This window comes from Armigeres subalbatus, chromosome 2 (assembly GCF_024139115.2).
Source record: "Armigeres subalbatus isolate Guangzhou_Male chromosome 2, GZ_Asu_2, whole genome shotgun sequence".
In the NCBI taxonomy this organism is placed as follows: domain Eukaryota; kingdom Metazoa; phylum Arthropoda; class Insecta; order Diptera; family Culicidae; genus Armigeres; species Armigeres subalbatus.
Window position 1 is genome coordinate 96626275 of NC_085140.1, and position 25326 is coordinate 96651600.

General features: G+C 39.9%; 1 protein-coding gene across 13 annotated transcripts in view; it reads left to right on the forward strand.

The window, feature by feature from the left end:
* LOC134210198 (protein encore) overlaps window positions 1-25326 on the forward strand; it is a 246325-nt gene that overhangs the window by 144477 nt on the left and 76522 nt on the right. For 12 of the 13 annotated variants that reach the window (XM_062686234.1, XM_062686232.1, XM_062686227.1 and 9 more), the window contains one exon: window positions 2594-3264. The exons of the other annotated variant lie outside the window; for it this stretch is intronic. In XM_062686234.1, the coding sequence (XP_062542218.1) occupies window positions 2680-3264 (585 nt within the window). In that variant the 5' untranslated portion in view covers window positions 2594-2679. The remainder of the gene's footprint in view (window positions 1-2593; window positions 3265-25326) is intronic. 13 annotated transcript variants of the gene reach the window in all.

Below are 25326 nucleotides of genomic sequence, written 5' to 3' on the forward strand. Positions count from 1 at the left end.
CTCTGGAAATTCGAATGAATTTCCTCTGGAAATTCGAATGAATTTCCTCTGGAAATTCGAATGAATTTCCTCTGGAAATTCGAATGAATTTCCTCTGGAAATTCGAATGAATTTCCTCTGGAAATTCGAATGAATTTCCTCTGGGAATTTAAATGAATTTCCTCTGGAAATTCGAATGAATTTCCTCTGGAAGTTCGAACGACTTTCCTCAGGAAGTTCGAACGAATTTTCATCTGGAAGTTCGAACGAATTTTCATCTGGAAGTTCGAATGAATTTTCTCGGGAAATTCGAATGAATTTCCTCGATGAATTTCCTCTGGAAATTCGAATGAACTTCCTCTGGGAATTTAAATGAATTTCCTCTGGAAATTCGAATGAATTTCCTCTGAAAGTTCGAACGAATTTCCTCTGGAAGTTCGAACGAATTTCCTCAGGAAGTTCAAACGAATTTTCATCTAGAAGTTCGAATGAATTTCCTCGGGAATTTCGAATGAATTTCCTCGGGAAATTCGAATGAATTTCCTCGGGAAATTCGAATGAATTGCCTCGGGAAATTCGAATGAATTTCCTCGGGAAATTCGAATGAGTTTCCTCGGGAAATTCGAATGAATTTCCGAAAAAATTTGAATGAATTTTCTCGGGAAATTCAAATGAATTTCCTATGGAAATTCGAATGAATTTCCTATGGAAATTCGAATGAATTTCCTCTGGAAATACTAATGAATTTCCTCTGAATGTTCGAATGAATCTCCTCGGTAAATTTGAATGTTCATATAATGCATAATAATTATCATAAAAAATGGTTATTTTTTTCTTTATAATTCGGAAAAGTTTACCTTGAACACTGAGAAAAGTTTGCCGTGTAATTTATAAAAAATATCACGCTCAAGATGAACACACCACTAAGTTTTCCAATATGCCAAATTCACGATTCAGCCATCTTTATAACGCTCTTGAAGGCCATAATTTATTTTTCAAAAGTGCTATAAAACCAGCATAAAACCAAAATGTTACTAGGGAATTTTCGAGGAATTCCAGAAAATATTATTTTCAATTTTCGAAAGGTCTTTCGTGGAAATTCGGAATAATTTTTCACGGAAATCTTTAATATCTTCCAGGGTAATTTTGAGATAATTTTCCACAGAAACTGTGGAATGATGCTCTACCTGAATAAGTAGGTAATAGACGATTACTAAAGCTGCGCTAAGAGGATCTGCTTACACTGATTCTGAATGATATTTCTGCTATTATATTGGAAACTTTCATTTTTTCAATCCTTCAAGTGTCTTCACGAGAGTATTCACTTCAAAAGGTTTTGAATTCAATGAACAAGTTACTTACAGAGCGCAAAGAAGTAAGCTTCTTGTTGCTAATTTATGTGTTTAAATTGTTTATACATTTTTGTGCTGAAACTTCCTGTTTGTTGGGTAGTGATTTCTGTGTATTTTAAAATACAAAACCTACTTTCCATTTCAATTGCCTATAATCTTACTGCTTAGTAACCAGATAGATAAATCATTTATAAATTAATTACCTTAATTTCCCTTTATTTTATTGATATCTCATGCGGTGGACGGATTTTGATACTGTACGGATTCCGGTCCTCCACAGTAATTGAGTAATAATAATTTGTTTTTTCCTTTTTCTAACCAAATTTAAAATTTTATAAAAATTTGTTAGAAATTTTAAAATTTTTAACAATGACCAAGTTTTTCAAATGTGTAACTACCTTCGTTCAGAAAGCTATTTGAAATCAGTACTACAACATGATATAAATCCGTTGATTTACGCTATTCAGGTAAAACAAAAATGAAAAATACGCCAGTTTCATAGCATCTAAAATATTTATTGCTCACACAATGCAATGTTAGATCGTAGAAAAATACAGGCAATTGATTGGCACAGCGGGTATCACTATTGCTATCAAATAATTAAACTGTACAATGAGGAGTTGAACAAATTGAGCTTATTATTGTAAATGTTGTCCACGTTTTCCGAATATGTATTTTAAAAACATCGTGTAATCTGGTCTGACTTGACACCAACTACTTTTGTCCTAAAATGTCGAATATGATGAAAAGTCGACCTAACTATTGATCAATCAAACGTCGTTAGAACACACCGTTTTCATTAGACATTGGCTTATCGTATAAGAAAATGAAGCCTATTTTTCCTTTATATAAATTAGAAAATAAAGCCTTAACACCATTTGATATAAAATAATTTATTAAGATCGTTCAAGTATAACGAGTAGTGTGTTTCAAACAACATTTCATAACGAAGAAGAAGATTTTTATACGGATAAGTCAAATTATGTAAAATTCAACTGCCGCTGAACTAAGAAAATAATATCAATTATAATAACTTTTACTTTATAATCCTTAATGCTTTTTAATGCACTAATAATTACATGTGAATAGCACTACTTCAAGGTCACTCGTACTCACACCACATCAAATCAATACACCCAAACCGAACAAACAATGGTTCGATTCTCCCTCCCATCACCGACCATCGTGTTTATAAATGTTCTCATCTTATTTTTCTATTTTTCTTTTCTTTTTCTCTCCTCTTGTTTCTTTCTCGGTTGCAGATATTTTCCTTTCATTAACCAATAAGAAACATACTACTAGCAAGCAAAAGAAAAACAAGAAAAGCAAACGCAACTCCTCGCAGAACATGAGTACAGGGCCCGCCCAAATCGACGAAGTGTTACAAAACAACAGCAACAACAACAACAACAACAACAACAACAATAGCAGCAGCATCAACAACATTCACGACATCGGCAGCAAAGCACCAACCGCCTCCACCGTTGCTGGCATCGGTGGCAGCAGCATTGGCATTGCTTCACTAGTTACCGCACCTTCACCACCATCATCATCATCATCAATAGCATCTGCACCGAGCACCAACTCATCCACCTGGCAGCAGCCCGGTCCTTCGTCACCGACTTCGTCGTCGCCATCGACTACCTGCCATATCAGCACTAGCCCGAGCACCAACCACGGTTGCAGTATGGCGACAGTAGCGGCGACGGCGACGACAACGACGACAGGGCCCGCGGCAGCCAGTTCGGTTATTGCGTCACCAGTGTCACCCGCGTCGTCTAGTAGTACAAACAATGCACAGAAGGAGCTTCCATCGTCTGCGGTGGCGGCGACAGCAGCGGTGGATCCATCGAGCCAAGTGACATCGGCGCCCTCCTCGGCGGCAGCGGATCCACTCAATCGGCAGACGACGGGTCTTGGCGGCAGACAACGGGTATGTGTTTCACCGATTTATCTCTCTCAACCCAACGCTTTCCATATTCCTGTGCCCTTGACCTTTTGGGACCTATTTGGGCGCTGGCGTACTTTCCCGCCCAATGTTGTACGTGAGTTACTGTTTCATTATTTTACCTTAAATATTTAATGAGTCTCAAATTGACACAAAAGATGTGATTCTCTGGGGGAGCATAATTTTCCCTCAAACCGAAAAAGATACAGCTGTCCAAACGGTTCGTCTTTATCGTCGACGGGGCATAAATAAAGCAAACGTGTCAAACACTTCACACGTGACACGGGGCCGCGCAGTGGGGGGGTTTTCGAATAATAGCCAAATAGAATTCGGAATAATCAGAAATGACGTGCACTTCGAGTCAGAATTATCGTTCCAAACCATTATTTTGCCATACAGAATATGGATAGAATTTTTATCCCATTAGGGATCATTCTAAATCCCGGTGCTTATGCATTGGGGAGAGGGGTTTGATTAACCCAAACCAAATAGAATTCCAAAATAATGCAATATGGATATTTGGAACAAAATTATAAAATATTCAAATATATTTAGAAATTCAAAATTAGAAAATCCAATATATCGTGGAAACTGGAATTTCAAAGAAGAGAATAAGAAGTTGTGTTAATGGCAATCTTAAGGATGAGTAGTGGCCCCCAGCAAACCTAGTGGTTGAGCAGAAGTTTGAAGATATCGAAGATTGGGATTTATATCTAGATAAGACCCGTTTGCAGTCGGGTTTGAGACTTACAGTCCGAGTTGAGGTTACAAAAAACTTGAGCTTGAGCTTGAGCTTGAGCTTGATGACCGCACAATTCGTAGTTGCTACTCCGTGATTGACCAGAACAATCGAAATTGCACAGGGAACCAATAGTTGGGGCTTGGGATTAGCTTTCCAACCTCAATGTGCACAGATCAAGAGTTCAGTAATTAAAGGATCAATAACGGCGCCGGCCACGTCCTTACGGTCATCTGGGAAGGGAAGGAATAGTTGGTGTGACATCTGTTGTTACTAGAGACCGAGATCACCTCTGCATCTCCACAGTTGCCACAGGAGGGATTCTTATTAGTGGGTGGGGTAGGTAGTTACACGGATCAGGATTCACCTTGGTAAGTGATGTGATCCATGCAACTTCAATAATATGGAAAAAAAAAATGCTTTTAATTATTTTAACCGGGATATTAATACTAACATAAGTCGTCACCTATTATGACGAACTATTCAATTAATTTTTAAGAAAAATGTTTTGTGTATCGAATATACATAGAATGTCCATAGATGTTGTGAAAAGCAGTCTACAAAGAATAAACGAAGTCTGGCTACTACAAAGAAAATTACTTAAAATACATTTGCTTGACCTTTTCTATTGTGAATTTAAAACTAAAAAGTTTCCACCAAATTAACAAATAAAGAGCCTGTGATAGTTGAAAAGAAATAACTTGTATCGTATTCACTTCACAATTTTTACATTTAAGATGAATATTTATCATTTACCCCAAATGAGCAATCATAGTACTGATGAAGCCACTCACATCTTTAATAATGACGTTGAATATAACTACATAATGAGAATAAATTTTTGGAGGACTCTAGTGCTTTATATTCTGCTGGACTCTAACTCTAACAAAACAGTATATAACCAAGTTTTTTGCTCATTCATATTCACTAATAATTGAAGTTGATTTGTACATGTTCCATTATGTTCTGTTCCATACATCATTCATTCGTCGTATATAAGGCGTATTGATTTTAGGAACTTTTTCAGTTCTATAAACATTGAAGGAGAGAGAATGAATTCTATGCAATTTCCAAATTTCAAATTTGTTTATAGAAAACCAAAAGAAAACAAAATACCTAGGTGAAATAAATGGAATATTATAAATGTTGAGAATGTATGAAGAGAAGCGACAGATATTTATAAAAGGACTATACGCTTCGACACATCTATTCAAAAAAGCTACTGTATTATGGAGGACATTTTGAACTAGTTTCATCAAATTTTCGCTGATATTGAAAATGACTGACTGAATGGCACCAAGATACCTGTGGTAGTAGACCTTTAGATTGAGTGTGAACAAAATTATCATTACACTAAGCACAGCCTATCACGATTCAAGTGCCCCATGCGTGTTATATTAGCAGATTGCAAATGCACAATATGAGCAGTTAATCAGTTTGAAAGTCCGAGTTGAGGTTACAAAAAACTCTTTAAAAACTTGTCAATTTCGTCCATCTTTCTGCTTCTGTGAACCCGTTCCGAAAGGTGGCAATTCTTACCCGGAGCAGATCTCCATCAATGTCAGATTATCGATGCCGGCGGTAATCCGGTTGTCACTTTGTCACTACCCGTCATTGGTTGAGGGACTGCCACAAAATTCCAGTTGAACAAACAGAACGCCCAAACTTTCGCATCTGAGCTCTCGGTTTCGGTTATTTTCGATACAGTGCATGAATTGTTCATGTGGTCTACTGATCGTCCATACGGCTGTCGGATATGATGTTTTCTCACCATATCATGAATATTGAACACCGTTTTACTTTTTTTACAGTTGTCTTATACGCTTAAAAGAACTTTTCGATTGTAAGCATGCATAATTGAATAGCATAAAATAACAAATGACTGTCAGTTTTTTGATTGAGTGTCCGTTCCCCATGATGGGGGTGGTTCGAAATAACGTCTAGTCCGTAAGACGGCATACCGCACAATCGAGCCCGAATAAGTAGAGGTTGAATCCCAATAGTCCAAACGGTAGGGATTCTTTAGTTCCAAGAAATATCCATTAAGAATTATGAATAAGTAGATAATGAAAGCCATAGAACTGACATCTCCTTTAGTTTCTACATTTCTGGAAACCCCTCGTTCCCAATTAGTGTTGACAATAATGCTCCGATAACCATTAGCAATGTAAAAGGAAACGTTACAACTATTAGCAGTGTGGTTGGTCCTGTTTCGTGGCATCTACGCTTGCCACTTTCACAACGTTCACGACCCATAGCTTCCCACATTGATGTCAACAGCCACTAATGGATTCTAGTCATTCTAGCTCACCGCCATCGCCGCACAGTGTGTTAGTGGTGTGTTGTGATGTGTCTCATTGTCGGTTTGTGGCATTATGGGTTCTACGATGATGGGTTCAAGGTTCCGTTCTGGAATCTCATTAGGGAGGCGTTTCGAATCGATGAACAAGGTGATTGAGGATAAGAAAGCAACACGCAAATCGGTATTTCACGAAATGCATTACAAATGCAGAATAAACGTAGAATATGAAACCAAATGTTGGGACAAGTACGGATAGCTTGTAATATTCTTGGACAGACAAGTGCTTCAAACTTATCACTGTATGTTTGCAAAAATCTTGATTTGTTTATATTTACTGAAATAGTGAGAAACATGTATGACTCACAGCGGTCAAAAGTTTGGGTTCACCTCTTGGAATTAGAAAATGAATTTGTTCAAAACTCATACATTTCTTGCCTAAAAATGAGTGCATGTGAAGGACAATAAGTCTAAAGGTTCTGGTTGTTCTCGTTGACTACCACCACAAGGTCTCCTTGCACCTCGACTCAAAACGAGCAAACCATGCAAACTGTCATACGAAAGAGCTGTCGAGAGGAGATCCTTGGTAGCATAGGTCGATATTCAAGAATCCACCTGTACCAGAAGCCGTTAATCATATCCTGTGCGATTGTCCAGCTATGACGAAGACCACACCGAATGTCTGTTGATGCTTCTGTTGAATGTTTTATTCCAGTGGTGCCATAGTGCAAAAAGTGATTAGGGATTAGGGATTCCTGGTTTTCGTCTTCAATCGGTATATCGGACGGGAATTCGCCACACCTTCTGCTTCCAATAACACGGTTTCTAGAATTTCATAGGTTACGTACCTTGGATATTCAGAGATAGTTTTCATCGCCGTCTTCACCGCCCGGACCATGTCCTTCCATGTGAGGAGCTGGGACGTTGTAGTACCAAATAGTGTCGGCATTGGTAAAGGTCGTCGCACACTGTTCAGCAATGTTTTGTAGTTTCTTCTTCTCTTCACTTAACTGTCTAACAGCGCCTTGAAAATTGGTACCGTTATCTGAATAAAGCTTCTTTAGTGCACCGTCCGATTGTCATAATACACGATTGAGTGGAGAATAGGGCAGTTCACATTTCAAAAATGTTCGAAAAATCCAACTCCCATATGTCTATTAGCATCATTTTGATGATATAGGAGTCCTGGCAAAATTTCAGGCAAATCGGTGGCCGTTTAGGGGTGGCGCGAAGTTAATTTATGTTTATAAGGAAATTTGTATGGGAAAAAAGCAATGGGTAATATTTTCAACATAACCGCGAGTAGACGTAGGACTTGTATAAACGTAACGTATTTATACTTAACTTTTGGATCTATGGATATTTATTATAGGTATTGATATTGGAAACGACAACTTCCATGCTGTGTAGAATTATTAACAATTTGTTCATTCAAAACTTCTGGAAATAAAACTAAAAATTAAATGCATAATTAGAATTCCTTTACTCAAGCAAATGTAGGGCATTTATAGATTTCTTATTGATGATAGTATATGAATTTTAAAAATTCTATTTATAAAATTTTCAGACTATGTCAAAAAGTGCTGTTTTAGGGGAACTGTCCCGTTTTCCAAACAAATAAATACAGCACCAATTTCGCTGCTTCTTTTTGCTAACATGCGTGCTTACTGCTAAAAAGTCAAGTCAAGTCAAGTAGCAGTAACCCTACTAAAATAGAGGAGGTACTGCTAAAACGTCAACGAAAAATTATTTTTTGTTTTGATTCCAAACTCCGAGTCTACGTCAAGTTTAATAATACAATTTCTCAGAAAATGAAAAACAAAGAATAAGATAAAATTTTATTTAAATATTCTTCTGGAAATTATTTTTTGCGGACTTTTTTTAAAACATTCACATGTAATACAGCAAAATTTTCTAATCTAAAATGGATATTAACACTATTGCTGATTGTGCATCTTTAATTGCTGATGCATTCTGCAAATAAATGAAAGTAATTATTTTAATCAAATTTTTATTTTCTTCAGTGTAGTTGATTTTTTTGCTGGGGAATCAGAACTGTTATAGTATAACCATGTTTTAATGCACGTGTCGTTTAGTACCAAGCACAACTTAACATATGGTCAGTCATATGACATGACTCGTACCCATCCCGGGATCATGTGGATTATGAAACCAAACTAATTTTATTAAATTAAATTAAATTAAATTTTAACTAATTTTATTCTTCTTCATCCACCACCGCTACCCTCGCTGCCTTAGCCATCATCAGCCTCTAGTCGTGAATTCCGTGCGATTCGATGGGCGATTGTATACATCGCTACCGACACCACTGCATCCGACCATCATCAAACACAGAATGACAAAAAAATGCGCCAACTTCTTTCATGCATATTCGCCGACCCACCGACGCGACAGTTCTACCGCTGGTGACTGCATGCTGTCGCTGTGTAGGTAAACACAGCGAACGAACGAACGAAACGAAAAATGCGCGAACAAAAAGCACGTCAGTACGCGCTGCTGTCACAAATTGTAATGACTCGCACACGGCAGGCACTGCTTCTTTTATACACAAAGAAAATCTTCCGGTGGACCCGAAGGCCCGTGACATACCGCATTCTGATGTCCGTGTTAGAAATGCACGAAATTGGTTACATATGAAATTTGTACTGGCTTTGATAAGAATTGAAATTTTCAATAGCTTATTGTTAATAATCTTAAGTTTCAATGGAATAGGCAAAATGGTGGAGAGTGTCCGAGTCGATTGATATATAAATCTTAAAAATCCATCGAAAGATAAAGGCGCTAGTAATAGCGTTATAACGTTATAAAGTTCAAATTTAGATTTTTGGAAATCGAGAGCGTTACGCTGGAAGGGAAGATTTCCAGCGTAACGCTCTCGATTTCCAAAAATCTAAATGACACCCGGTATAGTAAAGAGAGACGTAAGTCCTACGTCAAAACTTTAAAAAAATCAAATCCCCCTACAACTCTTAAATCGCTATGAATTCAGATAAACATCCCCAACCTCCATTTTTGGAATCTATTTGAGCTCAACCAGTGGATAACTCATTAATTTTGATTTATATTTCCACTGCAACGTTGAGGCTAATAACACAATTTTAGCCATTTATCTCATATTCACACTGTCAATAGAACCGTTCAATCCACTTATAACTAATGTGTTATTCGGAGGTCTCATTTATATAGGTTCCAAAAAGGGAGGTTGGGGATGTTTATTTGAATTTATCACAATTAGACAGTTGTAGGGAGACTTGAATAAAGTTTAAATTTTTCCCATACAAATTTCCTTATAAACATAATTTGACTTCGCGCCACCCCTAAATGCTCGCCGAATTGCTATGAAATTTTACCAGAACTCCTATATTATCAAAATGATGCTAATAGACATATGGGAGTTGGAATTTTCGAACATTTTTGAAATTTGAACTTGTTAACCACAGCTCTGCCTATTTTCACCTCCAATGGTCCAAAATAATCCACGCCTACAAAGGAAAAGGTTCGAAAAAAACGGCGTAAGATGCACCCTTACAAATAGAGGTGTGCGCCGGTCCGAAATTCTTCGGCGGCAGCGTTTGTCAGAATTTTAGTCGGTGGCGGCGGCGTTTTCGGCGTCACGTCGAAAGTCATTTTATCCGGCGGTGGCGGCGGCGTGAATCGGCGTAGCATATTTTCAAGACATTAACGGAAGAATCTTTTGAATTTCGCCTGAAAGTCTGATGAACTTCTCAAAATTTTTTTTTTTAAGTTTTCCAAAATATTCATTTGGAAATTATTTTTGTATTTTCCACGAGAACTATACTTTGATGTTTCAAGAATTCTTTGGAATTACCAACAGAAGCTCTTTGGAACTCCCAAAAAAAAAGTTTGGAAGTTTAGCAGGAAATTCGTCGGAATTTACATGAGCAATTTTTCAGAACTTTTACGAATTGTTCCAAATCTCTACTGAAAAATGTTCGGGATATCCACGGAAATTTTCTGTTGAATATTTTTCGAAATTTACGTAGCAAATTTTTCATAATTTTCATTTGTAGAAGAGTGCGACTGGTAGAATGAATATTTTAATGTTGGCATGCTCAGTCAAAAATCATTAGGACGCCTAGTTTGGCATAGCATAGCATAGAGAGAAGAGTTTTCAAGGGAAATTCTCTGGAATTTTCACGAGAAATTCTCCGAAAGAATTTCAACGGCAAATTCTTTAGAAGAAGAAGATTATTCAACATGTAGATCTCAATGGAAAATTGCTCAGATTTTTAAAGGAATTTCTTCGGATTCCTGCGAGAAGTTCTTGGTATAGTAGACGTTCGATAACTGCAAGTAATTTAACTGCAATTCGAACTTCTATTGTATCTGACGTCGACTGACAACCGCTTGACGTCTAGAATGCGTTGCAAGTATCTACACACTTAAAATAAATCGCCGAATTCGGTAAAATTTTACCGAAATCTCAACAGCAGAACTGTTCGGTAAATAATATAACTGATTGTCGGTGATTTTGACAGTTGAGCAATGGAAAAAATTACAAAAAATCTGTAAAATAAATTACCGAACAGTTCTGCTGTTGAGATTTCGGTAAAATTTACCGAATACGGTGAAATGAGTTAAGTGTGTAACGACTAGTGTATTGTCCATAAAAAATTCTTGGGAAATTTCATTGGTTGAAGCTGATATCAGGTCAAAAATGGCTTGTCCGAAAATGAAGTTTGGTCAAAAGCGACTAGAGCATCCAAACTATCCTTGAGTTGTAATTTTGATGTTCTTAGGAATCAACACCATGCTTTACCATATTCTTGTTAAATAATTGAAAATGAAATGCTTAATGATAAAATTCTGCACCTATACCGTTGGTCTATACAGATCTTTTTCAATATCTACCATACTCCAAATCGTCCTTGAATTCAGATCTTAATATTCAAATCGATCAACATGAAGATCTCCGGTGTCTCAACTATTTTTATGAGTTGGAATAGCTCCACGGGACTTCATTACACCATTACAGACAAACTACAGAATTCATTCGACATCTACGACACTCCAAACTATCCTTGAGTACAGATCTTAATATTCAAATCGATCAACATGAAGATCTTCAATGTCCTCATTAATATTATGAGTTTGAATAGCTCCAAGGTACCTCAATACACCATTACAGACACATCACAGAACTCGATCAATATCTACGACACTCCAAACTGTCCTTGAGTACAGATCTTAATGTTCATTGATCAACATGAAATAGCCGCCACAGAATTCATTCAATATCTACGACACTCCAAACTGTCTTTGAGTACAGATCTTAATATTCAAAACGATCAACACGAAAATCTTCGATGTCTCAACTATTTTTTATGGGTTGGAATAGCACCAAAGTACCTCGTGACACCATTTTAGACACATTACAGAATTAGTTGATTTTTTTACGACACTTCAAAATGTCTTCAAGCTCAGATCCTTATATTCAAATGGATCAACAAGAAGATCTTTAATGTCCCCACTATTTTTATGAGTTGGAATAGCTCCACGGTACTTCGTAACACCATTACAGACACACTACTAACTTCGCTCGACATCTACGACTCTCCAAACTATCCTTGAGTACAGATCTTAATATTCGAATCGATCAACGTGGAGATCCTCGATGTTCCTACTAGTTTTATGAGTTGGAATAGCTCCAAGGGACTTCAATACACCATTACAGACACACTACAGAATTCGTTCAATATCTTAGAAACTCCAAACTGTCCTTGAGTACAGATCCTTATATTCAATACGATCAACATGAAAATCTTCGATGTCTCTACTATTTTTATGAGTTGGAATAGCTCATCTATGGTATCGTAGATATTCTGGGAATGTTATGATTTGTATACACTGGTGTAATGATGTCCCATGGAGCTTCTCAAACTAACATACAAGCTCGGGAACCTATGGATTACTCTGTTGATAGAATGCTTTGGAGTATCGTAGATATTCTGGGTATGTTGTTTTATGTATACACTGGTGTAATGATGTCAAATTCACCAACTAACTAACAAATTCACCAACCAACTGGATTACTCTGTTGATCTTGTAGACCTCCAATATATGAGCTCAAGAATGCTTTAGAGTACCGAAGATATTCTGGGAATATTATAATTTTCATATACTGATGTAATGATGTCTCATGGGGTTTTTGCAACGGATACATAAGCTAAATAGCCGTTTAATCAATCTGTTGGTCTTTTAGACCCCCAAATTTTTGAATTCAAGAATGGTTTGGAGTACCGTAAATATTCTGGGAAAACTGTATTTTGTATATACTGGTGCAATGATGTCAAATGGGACTTCACCAACTAACACACAAGGTCGGAAACCTATGGATCACTCTGTTGGTCTTTAGACCACCAATATCTGAACTTAAGAATGATTTGGAGTACCGCGTAAACTCTGAGAATGTTGTGATTTGTGTATACTGGTGTAATGATGTCCCATGGGGTTGCTCCAACTATCATACAAGCTCAGGACCATATGAATCACTCCATTGGTGTTGTAAACCTTCAATATCTGAACTCAAGAATGGTTTGAAGTACCATAGCTTTTCTGGGAATTTTGATTTTTTTTATATACTGATGTAATGATGTCTCATGGGTTTTCTACAACTAACACACAAGCTCAGGAACTACAGTTCTGCCACTTTTGCAAATGTTCGGCCAACAATGTCCATGTCATCCGCGAATCAAATAAATTGATTGGATCTATTGAAAATCGTACCCCGACTGTTACACCCGGCTCTCCGCATGACACCTTCGAGCGCAATAACAGGCAAGAAAGTCCATCACCTTGTCTTAGTCCCAGTGTTGGAGTGTTCGCCCGAAATCTTCACACAGTTTTGCACACTATCCACCGTTGTTTTGACCAGTCTGGTGAGCTTCCCAGGGAAGCTGTTCTCGTCCATAATTTACCATAACTCTACGCGGTCTATACTGTCGTATGCCGAACCTGGTATTCACGGCATTTTTGAAGGATTTGCCGTACAGTAAAGATCTAGTCCGTTGTCGAGCGGCCGTCAACGAAGCCGGCTTGATAACTTCCCACGAACTCATTCACTAATGGTGACAGACGACGGAAGATGATCTGGGATATCACTGTGTGGATGGATGGTGATGGTGATCGCTCGAAAGTTCACACATTCCAGCTCGTCGCCTTTCTTGTAGATGGGGCATATATCCCCTTCCTTCCACTCCTCCGGTAGCTGTTCAGTTTCCCAAATTCTGACCATAAGTTTGTGCAGACAAGTGGCCAGCTTTTGCGGGCCCATCTTGATGAGCTCAGCTCCGATACCATCCTTACCAGCTGCTTTATTGGTCTTTAGCTGTTGGATGGCATCCTTAACTTCCCGCAAGGTGGGGGCTGGTTGCTTCCATCGTCCGCTTAACTGACGTAGTCATCTCCTCCGCTTCCTTGACTTTCACTGCCTGTACCCTCAACGCTATTCAAATGTTCCTCGTAGTGCTACTTCCATCTTTCGATCACCACACGTTCGCCCGTCAAGATGCACCCATCCTTATCCCGGCACATTTCGGCTCGCGTCACGAAGCCTTTGCGGGATGCGTTGAGCTTCTGGTAGAACTTGCGCGTTTCTTAAGAACGGCACAGCTATTCCATGTCCTCGCACTCAGCTTCTTCCAGGCGGCGTTTCTTCTCCTTAAAAAGGCAGGTCTGCTGTCTACGCTTCCGTCTATAACGTTCCACGTTCTGCCGGGTACCTTGCTGTAGTGCGACCGCCCGCGCTGCGTCGCTCTCGTCCAGAATCTGTCTGCAATCTTCGTCGAACCAATCGTTCCGTCGCCTTGGTCCCACATACCCGACGTTTCCCGCTGCATCGTTAATGGCTACTTTGACTCTATTCCAGCAGTCCTCAAAAGGGGCCCTATCGAGCTCACCCTCTTCCGGCAACGCTGCCTCGAGATGTTGCGCATACGCAGTGACGACATCAGGTTGCTTTAGTCACTCTAGGTCGTACCGCAGCGGCCGTCGGATGATGACGGATAGTTTTGGGCGCAGTTTAGCCATCACCAGATAGTGTCACGACAGCGCCATGATATGTCCTGACGTTCATAATGTCGGAGAAGTGTCGTCCATCAATCAGAACGTGATCGATTTGTGATTCTGTCTGCAATGGTGATATCCAGGTGTACCGATACGGAAGGCTGTGTTAGAAGTAGATGCTGCGAATGGCCATATTCTTGGAGGCGGCGAAATCAATTAGTCGTAAGCCGGTGAGTGCTGAACTTTAAAATAATCGGTCTAAACTCCTCCTCCTGGCCAACCTGAGCAAATCTTCTATGACGATTTTGACGTCGTGGCTTGTGCAGCTGTCGTACTCACGTTCCAGCTGCGCGTAGAATGCGTCCTTATCATCATCAGTGCTTCCGGAGTGTGCGCCATGGACGTTGATAATGTTGAAGTTAAAAAACCGGCCTTTGATCCTAAACCTGCACATTCTCTCATTGATCAGCCACCACCCATCACGCACCTTTGGATATCGCCCATCACTGTGAAAGCTGTTCCCAGCTCGCGTGTGTTGCCGCAGCTCTGGTAGATGGTATGATAACCTCTAAACGTTAGCACCATTGATCCCCTCCAACAAACCTCCTGCAGCGCTACGATGCCGAGTCCACAGTCCTTGAGCACAACTGACTGCAATATCGAAAAACAACGATTCAACACTTAAAATTAAGAGAAAAACATACAATATCTTCAGCAAAATTTCTCAAAACATGATAGGGTATCTGTTCCCATATTAATAACAGCCCGTATATTAATCCCAACCATCGATAAACCAAATAAAAAATCAATTTAATTACAATTTCTCACATCGTATGTACACAATAATGGATGGAACACATTCTTGAATGTTTCGAATATTATTCAAGATTTTCTTAAAGTAATGTTTTAATGCACTAGCATCAAATTATTAAAAGATGAAATTATTATGCACTTTTATTTTCATTTTCCTACCTCTGAACTGTTGGTTTGATGCACTGCTCGATTGCTACTAGCAGATTCATCCGTTTTCACGCCGTTGTTTTCCACTCAATTTCAAGCTAAGACAAGTGTATTTTTTCGAAATTCACTTCACAACACATAAAGCACATCACATTTTCACTAAACATATAATTATATTGGAAAAACCAACGCGATTTCCTATAGTTTTATATAGGTTTATTTCGAACAACGTCTAAATTATCCTTGCCCGTATTCCAAACTGTTTACATGCCTTGCAGTACTCAAGGGTTGCCGACCTAGATTTTTATTTCAAAAATGCTTGAATAAACTTTTACTGTGAATTTCAACTCTTATGTTTGTAAAATAAGGTATAACGAAAAGATAATCTACGACAAACATAAAATTTAACTGATAAGTTGAAAAACTACAACAAAAACTGCAATTTCGTAATTATATTTCAACTCAAATACAAAACATTGTAGAATTCGGCATCACTGCAATCATATCGTTACGTATACACACAAGTAGTAGTGTGCGTATTTTATGTTGGAAACAGTATTATTGATATAGGTACAGGCATAGGATTAACTATTCTTGAATGTTATTGAAATAGGTGCATGGCGGTGATGATGTTTTTCAGATAAATACTTTTAAAATGTGATAATAATTTCATTTTTGAAGTTACCAAATTGTTTTCAATTAAAAATTACGTGAGCCGAGCATAATTATTCTCATGTTTCTTGATTATTGGGTGAAAAATTAATGCATTTTATATGCGCATTGCCTTATTGTTATTGATATAGGAACAGATACCCTATCTAAAACATTGTCAAAACCCCGAACAAAAAAAATTGTAGAAAAAAAATTTGTCAGCCTAGGCCGAGACCCATCTCTCCGAAAATGTTGTTTGGTCGAATAGCTCCTTAGCCGAAAATTCCGTTTGGCAGAAAGGGTAATTTGGCCGAAAATGTCGATTGGCGGAAAATGTCAGTGCCGAAAAAGTTCTTTGGCCAAAATGATCGTTTGGCGGATCATTTGGCTGAGAATATCATGTGGCCGAAATGGACAAAAGTAAGGCAGAAAAGGTAGTTCTTCCGGGTCCTTTGGCCGAAACGCCCTAACAGGTCATTTGGCCGAATAGGTCATTTGCCCTACAATGCCGGTTGGCCTGAATGGTCGTTTGGTAGGGAGGGGCATTTGGTCGAAAATGTTGTTTAGCAATTCCGAACCATTTTCCTTGGGAATTCCAAAATCCAATTGAATATTCTGCAAAAAAATTCCTGAAGAACTTTCCTATAGATTTTTCGGGCGAAATTCAAAAGATTCTTCCGTTATTGTCTTTAAGGTCTGAGGGATGGGTTTTCCGTTAAAAAGCACGTGGTAGCACTCTCTGAGAGAGAAAATTGCCCAATTCAGCCCGCCAGAATGACGCTGTCAGTGTCGCCAAAATTATTTCATCATTATGCAGTTTACAATTGCTTTAGAATTTGCCGTAAACGGAGAACAAAAGGAATTGGCAACAATGGGGAAGAAATTTATCACTCATGCAGTGGTTCGGCGAGAGAACAGCAGCAGCGCCGACCAATCACGCAATGAGGAGATCAAAATAAACAAACTCCAGCTGGTTTTGGAAAATGAAAACATGAGCCGTTTCTAGAACAACATTAGAAAATATCGTGAGAGGATTTCTGTACAAGGTTTCCACACAAGCTTTGAAAAGGATTTGGGTAATAACAGTGGTGCTGGTGTAAATAAGACAAATAAGACAAATAAGACAAATAAGACAAATAAGACAAATAAGACAAATAAGACAAATAAGACAAATAAGACAAATAACACGAATAACACGAATAACACGAATAAGACAAATAAGACAAATAAGACAAATAAGACAAATAAGACAAATAAGACAAATAAGACAAATAAGACAAATAAGACAAATAAGACAAATAAGACAAATAAGACAAATAAGACAAATAAGACAAATAAGACAAATAAGACAAATAAGACAAATAAGACAAATAAGACAAATAAGACAAACAAGACAAATAAGACAAATAAGACAAATAAGACAAATAAGACAAATAAGACAAATAAGACAAATAAGACAAATAAGACAAATAAGACAAATAAGACAAATAAGACAAATAAGACAAATAAGACAAATAAGACAAATAAGACAAATAAGACAAATAAGACAAATAAGACAAATAAGACAAATAAGACAAATAAGACAAATAAGACAAATAAGACAAATAAGACAAATAAGACAAATAAGACAAATAAGACAAATAAGACGAATAAGACGAATAACACGAATAAGACGAATAACACGAATAAGACAAATAAGACAAATAAGACAAATAAGACAAATAAGACAAATAAGACAAATAAGACAAATAAGACAAATAAGACAAATAAGACAAATAAGACAAATAAGACAAATAAGACAAATAAGACAAATAAGACAAATAAGACAAATAAGACAAATAAGACAAATAAGACAAATAAGACAAATAAGACAAATAAGACAAATAAGACAAATAAGACAAATAGGACAGATAGGACAAATAAGACAAATAAGACGGATAAAACAAATAAAACAAATGAGGCAAATAAGACAAATAAGACAATAAGACAAATAAGATAGATAAGACTAACAAGAAAAATAAAGTAAGCTCCTCCAGGAATTCCTCCGGAAGTTCCTCCAGGAATTCCTCCGGAAGTTCCTCTAGGAATTCCTCCGGAAGTTCCTTCAGGAATTCCTCCGGAAGTTCCTCCAGGAATTCCTCCGGAAGTTCCTCCAGGAATTCCTCCGGAAGTTCCTCCAGGAATTCCTCCGGAAGTTCCTCCAAGAATTCCTCCGGAAGTTCCTCCAGGAATTCCTCCGGAAGTTTCTCCAGGAATTCCTCCGGAAGTTCCTCCAGGAATTCCTCCGGAAGTTCCTCCGGGAATTCCTCCGGAAGTTCCTCCGGGAATTCCTCCGGAAGTTCCTCCGGGAATTCCTCCGGAAGTTCCTCCGAATTCCTCCGGAAGTTCCTCCGGAAGTTCCTCCGAATTCCTCCGGAAGTTCCTCCGGGAATTCCTCCGAAGTTCCTCCAAATTCCTCCGGAAGTTCCTCCGGGAATTCCTCCGAAGTTCCTCCGGGAATTCCTCCGAAGTTCCTCCGAATTCCTCCGGAAGTTCCTCCAGGAATTCCTCCGGAAGTTTCTCCAGAAATTTCTCCGGAAGTTCCTCCGGGAATTCCTCCCGAAGTTCCTCCGGAAGTTCCTCCGGGGATTCCTCCGGAAGTTCCTCCGCAAGTTCCCCCGGTAGTTCTTCCGGAAATTCCTCCCGGAATTCCTCCGGAATTTCTTCCGGGAATTCCTCCGGAAGTTCCTCCGGGGATTCCTCCGGAAGTTCCTCCGAGAATTCCTCCGGAAATTCCTCCGGGAATTCCTCCGCATGTTCCTCCGGAAGTTTCTCCGGAAGTTCCTCCGGAAGTTTCTCCGGAAGTTCCTCCGGGAATTCCTCCGAAGTTCCTCCGAATTCCTCCGGAAGTTCCTCCGGGAATTCCTCCGGAAGTTCCTCCAAGAATTTCTACGAAAGTTCATCCAGGAATTCATCCGGAAGTTCCTCCGGGGATTCCTCCGGAAGTTCCTCCAATTCCTCCGGAAGTTCCTCCGGGAATTCCTCGGAAGTTCCTCCGATTCCTCCGGAAGTTCCTCCGGGAATTCCTCCGGAAGTTCCTCCGGGAATTCCTCCGGAAGTTCCTCCGGGAATTCCTCCGGAAGTTCTTCCGGGAATTTCTCCGGAAGTTCCTCCGGAAGTTCCTCCGGGAATTCCTCCGGAAGTTCCTCCGGGAATTCCTCCGAAAGTTCCTCCAAGAATATCTCCGAAAGTTCCTCCAGGAATTCCTCCGGAAGTTCCTCCAGGAATTCCTCCGGAAGTTCCGGCGGGAATTCCTACGGAAGTTCCTCCGGAAGTTCCTCCGGAAATTCCTCCGGAAGTTCCTCCGGAAATTCCTCCGGAAGTTCCTCCGGAAGTTCCTCCGGGAATTCCTCCGGAAGTTCCTCCGAGAATTCCTCCGAAGGAATTCCTGAAGGAACTTCCGAAGGAATTCCTAGAGGAACTTCCGAAGGAATTCCTGGAGGAACTTCCGAAGGAATTCCTGAAGGAACTTCCGAATGAATTCCTGGAGGAACTTCCGAAGGAATTCTTGGAGCAACTTCCTAAGGAATTTCTTGAGGAACTTCCTAAGGAATTCCTTGAGGAACTTCCGAAGGAATTCCTGGAGGAACTTCCGAAGGAATTCCTGGAGGAACTTCCGAAGGAATTCCTGGAGGAACTTCCGAAGGAATTCCTGAAGGAACTTCCGAAGGAATTCCTGAAGGAACTTCCGAAGGAATTCCTGAAGGAACTTCCGAAGGAATTCCTGAAGGAACTTCCGAAGGAATTCCTGGAGGAACTTCCGAAGGAATTCCTGGAGGAACTTCCGAAGGAATTCCTGGAGGAACTTCCGAAGGAATTCCTGGAGGAACTTCCGAAGAAATTCCTGGAGGAACTTCCGAAGTAGTTCCTGGAGGAACTTCCGAAGGATTTCCTGGAGGAACTTCTGGAGGATTTCCTGGAGGAACTTCGTCCGAAGGTATTCCTGGATGAGCTTCCGAAGGAATTCCTAGAGGAACTTCCGAAGGAATTCCTGAAAGAACTTTCGAAGGAATTCCTAGAAGCACTTTCGAAAGAATTCCTGGAGGAACTTCCGAGGGAATTCCTGGAGGAACTTCCTAGGGAAATTCTGGAGGAACTTCCGGAGGAATTCCTGGATGAACTTCCGGAGGAATTACTGGAGGAACTTCCGAATGAATTCCTGGAAGAACTTCCGAAGGAAAGGAACCTGGAGGAACTTCCGAAGGAAAGGAACCTGGAGGAACTTCCGAAGGAAAGGAACCTGGAGGAACTTCCTAAGGAAAGGAACCTGGAGGAACTTCCGAAGGAAAGGAACCTGGAGGAACTTCCGAAGGAAAGGAACCTGGAGGAACTTCCGAAGGAAAGGAACCTGGAGGAACTTCCGAAGGAATTCCTGGAGGAACTTCCGAAGGAATTCCTGGAGGAACTTCCGAAGGAATTCCTGGAGGAACTTCCGAAGGAATTCCTGGAGGAACTTCCGAAGGAATTCCTTGAGGAACTTCCGAAGGAATTCCTGGAGGAACTTCCGAAGGAATTCCTGGAGGAACTTCCGAAGGAATTCCTGGAGGAACTTCCGAAGGAATTCCTGGAGGAACTTCCGAAGGAATTCCTGGAGGAACTTCCGAAGGAATTCCTGGAGGAACTTCCGAAGGAATTTCTGGAGGAACTTCCGAAGGAATTTCTGGAGGAACTTCCGAAGGAATTCCTGGAGGAACTTCCGAAGGAATTCCTGGAGGAACTTCCGAAGGAATTCCTGGAGGAACTTCCGAGAGAATTCCTGGAAGAACATTCCGAGGGAATTCCTGGAGGAACTTCCGGAGGAATTCCTGGTGGAACTTCCGGAGGAATTCCTGGCGGAACTTCCGAAGGAACCCCTGGCGGAACTTCCGAAGGAATTCCTGGAGGAACTTCCGAAGGAATACCACGAGGACTTCCGAAGCAATTTCTGCAGTAGCTTCCGAAATAATTCCTGGAGGATCTTGCCAAAGAATTTCTGGATAAACTTGCGGAGAAATTCCTGGAGAAACTTCGAGAGGCATTCCTGGAGGAACCTCCGAATTTCTGGAGGAACTTCCGAAGACATTCCAGGAGGAACTTCCGGAGGAATTACTGGAGGAACTTCCGAAGGAATTCCAGGAGGAACTTTCGGAGGAATTCCTGGAATAACTTCCGGAGGAATTGCTGGAGGAACTTCCGAAGGAATTCCTGGAGGAAGATCCGGAGGAATTTTTGTAGAAACTTCCGGAGGAATTCCAGGAGGAATTACTGGAGGAACTTCCGTAGTAATTACTGGAGGAACTTCCGTAGTAATTACTGGAGGAACTTCCGGAATAATTCTTGAAGGAGATCCAGGAGGAATTTCAGGAGGAACTTCTGGAGGATTTCCTGGAGGAATTCCCGGAGGAACTTCCGGAGTAACTTCTGGAGGTATTTCTGGAGAAATACCTGAAGGGAATCGTAGGAATTTGTTATCTTCATCTTATTTGTCCTATTTGTCTTATTTGCTTTATTTGTCTTATTTGTTTTATTTATTTTCGATTGTTTATCTCATCAAATTCCTATATTTGATTTCAATTTATATATTTGGTATCCCCGTGTTCATAAATAGGAATACGTTTTTTTTCTAGTGTCACGCTAGATACAAAGTTGACGGACTTTCTAACGCTCTCATCGCTCCTTTCCTGCCGTGCGCTACAAGAAAATATGCTGTTGGCTGCTCTCCCGAAATGGTAACTTTTGTATGGAATTTAAAAAACTTGGTTGAAGTAAAAAGAGCTTCCTGCAAAATTTATTCAGGTGACATATACTTTTTATTTCATCAAAATGATCGTTGGAAAAATTCAAAACTTTTGTCAGTTGGGTTTTGCGAAATTCGGTTCCTTTGTGCCTCAAATCATCGGAGAGAGGTACTGAGAAGCGAAAATTTCAGTTGTACAATAGTTCAGTATTTAGAGCTTAATTCAAATTTGGGAAATAGTAGGTTCATGAAATTTTGTAGGAACATTCCTCGATAAATTTCAAAAAGATTGTCAGTTGGGATAAGCGAAATTCGTTCCCAGTTCCGAGTTATAGACATTTTTGTACAAAAATAGCGCTCTACCGCGAGAGAGCTTCCCTCAGACCTTAAATAGTCTTATATACAGGGGTTAGACAAAAAGGTTGAGATAGGCAAAAAAATCTCTAAGTTCAAATTAGCATAACTTTGCGTAGAATGATCCGATTTTGATTAAACTGGGACCATCGGACGCGGAAACTCTTCTAGTATACTGGCCCTATGCGAAACCTCTGATTGGCCCTTGACCACCGGTGGTGTTCCGGGTTTTCCGAGGGTATGTTAAAAATGCGTTTTTTCTGCTGCTTGTCATTTTATATGACGTTTGCTGCCATCATGTTTTATGCTTTCCCCAGAAACTAGAACTAATATGCTGACCAATGCTGGCTGCAGATCGAAAATCCGTTAAGTATAAGCAAAAAAATGGCCGTTTTCGTGAAAACGATACGGGATTGGCCATACACCCTGAACAAATGTCACTTTCGCAGAACTTCCGGAACCTGTTACAAATTGGCCAAAGAGTCTTACAGCCCTCAAAATATATCTCTAATAAAGATCCTATAGTCATCGTCTTAGGAAAACATGAATTTTGAGACTCATATATGCATGGTTCCAGATGGTGCCAAAACCGGCCCCTCCTGGAAAGCCCATGCTATAAGGGTGGCAGTGGAAACTATCATTCTGGAAATGTTTCTGCAATCATCGTCTCGCAATTCTATGAAGTCAGATACTCATATTTGCGTTATTCCAATCTGTTATCATTTCATCATGTTCCCGGTACCGTTTTTACGGAAATGGTCGTATCTTTGTGTAGTTTAGATGGATTCAGGATCTACAGCTACCATTGGCCGGCATATTAGTTCTAGTTTTCGGAGAAAGCATAAAACACGATGAAAGTTAACGTCACATAAAATGACAAGCAGTGGAAAAAATGCATCTTGAACATACCCTCGGAAAACCCGGAACATTTCCGGTGGCCAAGAACCAATCTCTGTCAGAAGGACAGTATACTAGAAGAGTGACCGCTTCTTATGATCCTGGTTTTATCAAAATCGGATTATTGTACGCAATGTTATGCTGATTTGAATTTCGACTTATTTTTACCTATCTCAACCTTTTTGTCTAACCCCTGTAAATTCTTATTTTGAAAGCTAAAAATGTATTCACAAATATCATTGATGAAATTTCTAGGCGCACTGTGCACATGATGTAAAAGAATGGAAAAGTTACTCGGGATGCTATAGAATCCAACATATGGTCAATTCTCGGTCCGGTCTAGAATGTTTTCGGGTGGGAAACGTTCTCGACTCCGTGGGCATAATGTATCCATTGTACTTGCACATAAGATACATACTCATGCAATGGCGGGCATATTTATCGGCTCGAAAAAAAGAATTGTCTGTATCTGTGTGTACCAAACATTGATCAATCTCAACCAATTTTATCAAAGTCGCATTAAGGTTCTGATTCGACTGCGACTATGTCAGCGTTGGTTTTGTAATTATTGGGTAAGTATCCCTTGAGCAATACAGACACGTTGAGTGCCAAAGTGTAATTATTGGGTAAGTATCCCTTGAGTAATACAGAGATTCCCTGAATCAAACGGCCTTAGGGTCGGTAGGAAAACCACAGTATTTCTACAACAGGCCACTTTATTCGACTTCTCTTTCTTCTTATCCCTTCGTAACACTTCTTAACCTTTATTCTTCCCAATTCCTTATTCGCTACTCCTTTACTTCGGGGCCCCTTCTTCCGTCCACAGCTCCACCACACCTTCCCTTTCTTCCTCTCCTTCAATAGCGGCTTGTCCCAGAACACTAACGACTAGCGATGGCGTCTCACTGTCAACCGGGATAGCTTGGGTGTCCGTCGTAGCTTTCGGATTGGCCTTCGGCGGGTACGATACCGGTTTCAGTCGAGGTCGGTGCACGACGGCTTACGTAGGGTCTCCAAATACGGGACGGATTGCTTCTGTATTCTTATTCCAAAAAACGGCGGGGTTCTGGTAATTTGGAGGAGTATTGTTATCAGGTTTTACCACTACGAGGTCACTACTGGTTACCTGATGTCCACAGCACCGACTTCTATTCCACTGTCCACTTCTCTTCAACTCTATAAAAACTTTTCAAACTTTAGCTCTGGATTTCCAACTTCATCGATCGATGTCTTTTTAGTTAGTGAAGAGTTCTGTGGACAGGGAGATGATCATGGCATGGATTGAGGTATATGACCTATTCCCTACGTCAGTGACCTCTCTTTCAACCCAATGGCCACATTACGCCGCCCATTCATGGCCGTCCAAAGGGCTTTCCCTTGGTCCTCTGGTGGTGGGACACAGAACTTCAGTGGGTGAATGGCTGCGTAGGGTGGTGGTAGAGCTCAGTTTAGGACCTAGCCTACTGCAGGGGGCTGACTGGGAAAAACCTGCACTGAGACACGAGTATTCCCTGTATTTACAACATTTATTCCACGAAATACACTACACTAAACACGGATTTCTCGGTAACACTCTCGACATAAAATAATCAACACTTACAGTATGGAAGTGTAAATGGAACAATGTCTGCATCGACCCAACTATATAGAATCGTTGTTGCCGTCGCAACGATGAAACACTTAGGTCTGAGGGAGCTTTAATCCTATTGTCCTGAAAAATTATTCAGATCAAATGCTTCCAGAAGATTGAAATAGGACACTATTTTGAAACCATCTTACAATGGACACAGACGTTGTTGAATTAGGGTGAATCAAACGTACACACAAAACTTTTATTTCTGATAGAATTTGCCTCTTTTCCAGTTTACTTTCGGAATTATCTCTGTGCTTTCCGTGTAAATTAACCTTTATAGAAGTTTCGTGTTTACGTCTGATTATCAATTTCTATGCCTCTCGAAACATTTCCAGTAATATGGTTCGTTCCATTTTTCCTACGAATTTTGTGCGTTACCAAACAGTAATCAAGCTCAATTTTCCATTCACAAGCAGTGACTTCGGTCTTTCTTCGCTTGTTCACCTTGAACCTAACATCGCCAAAGTACCGCTTTCTATCACTCACGTACAAAAGCTCCCTCGCTACTTACTACTTAAGCACCACGTTTCAGATGATGGTGGAAGGAAGCGAGGTAGACCGGACGATGAAAGGTGAAGGTCACGTTCACTTCACGTGGCTTTCAAGCTGCAGCCTATAGGGAAATTATGTCGAAAATATTACTGGCGTTTGGAGAAGCGTGCTAAGGCCTAGAGAACGATAATTAATTATTGGCGTGAGTATGGGAAATGTTT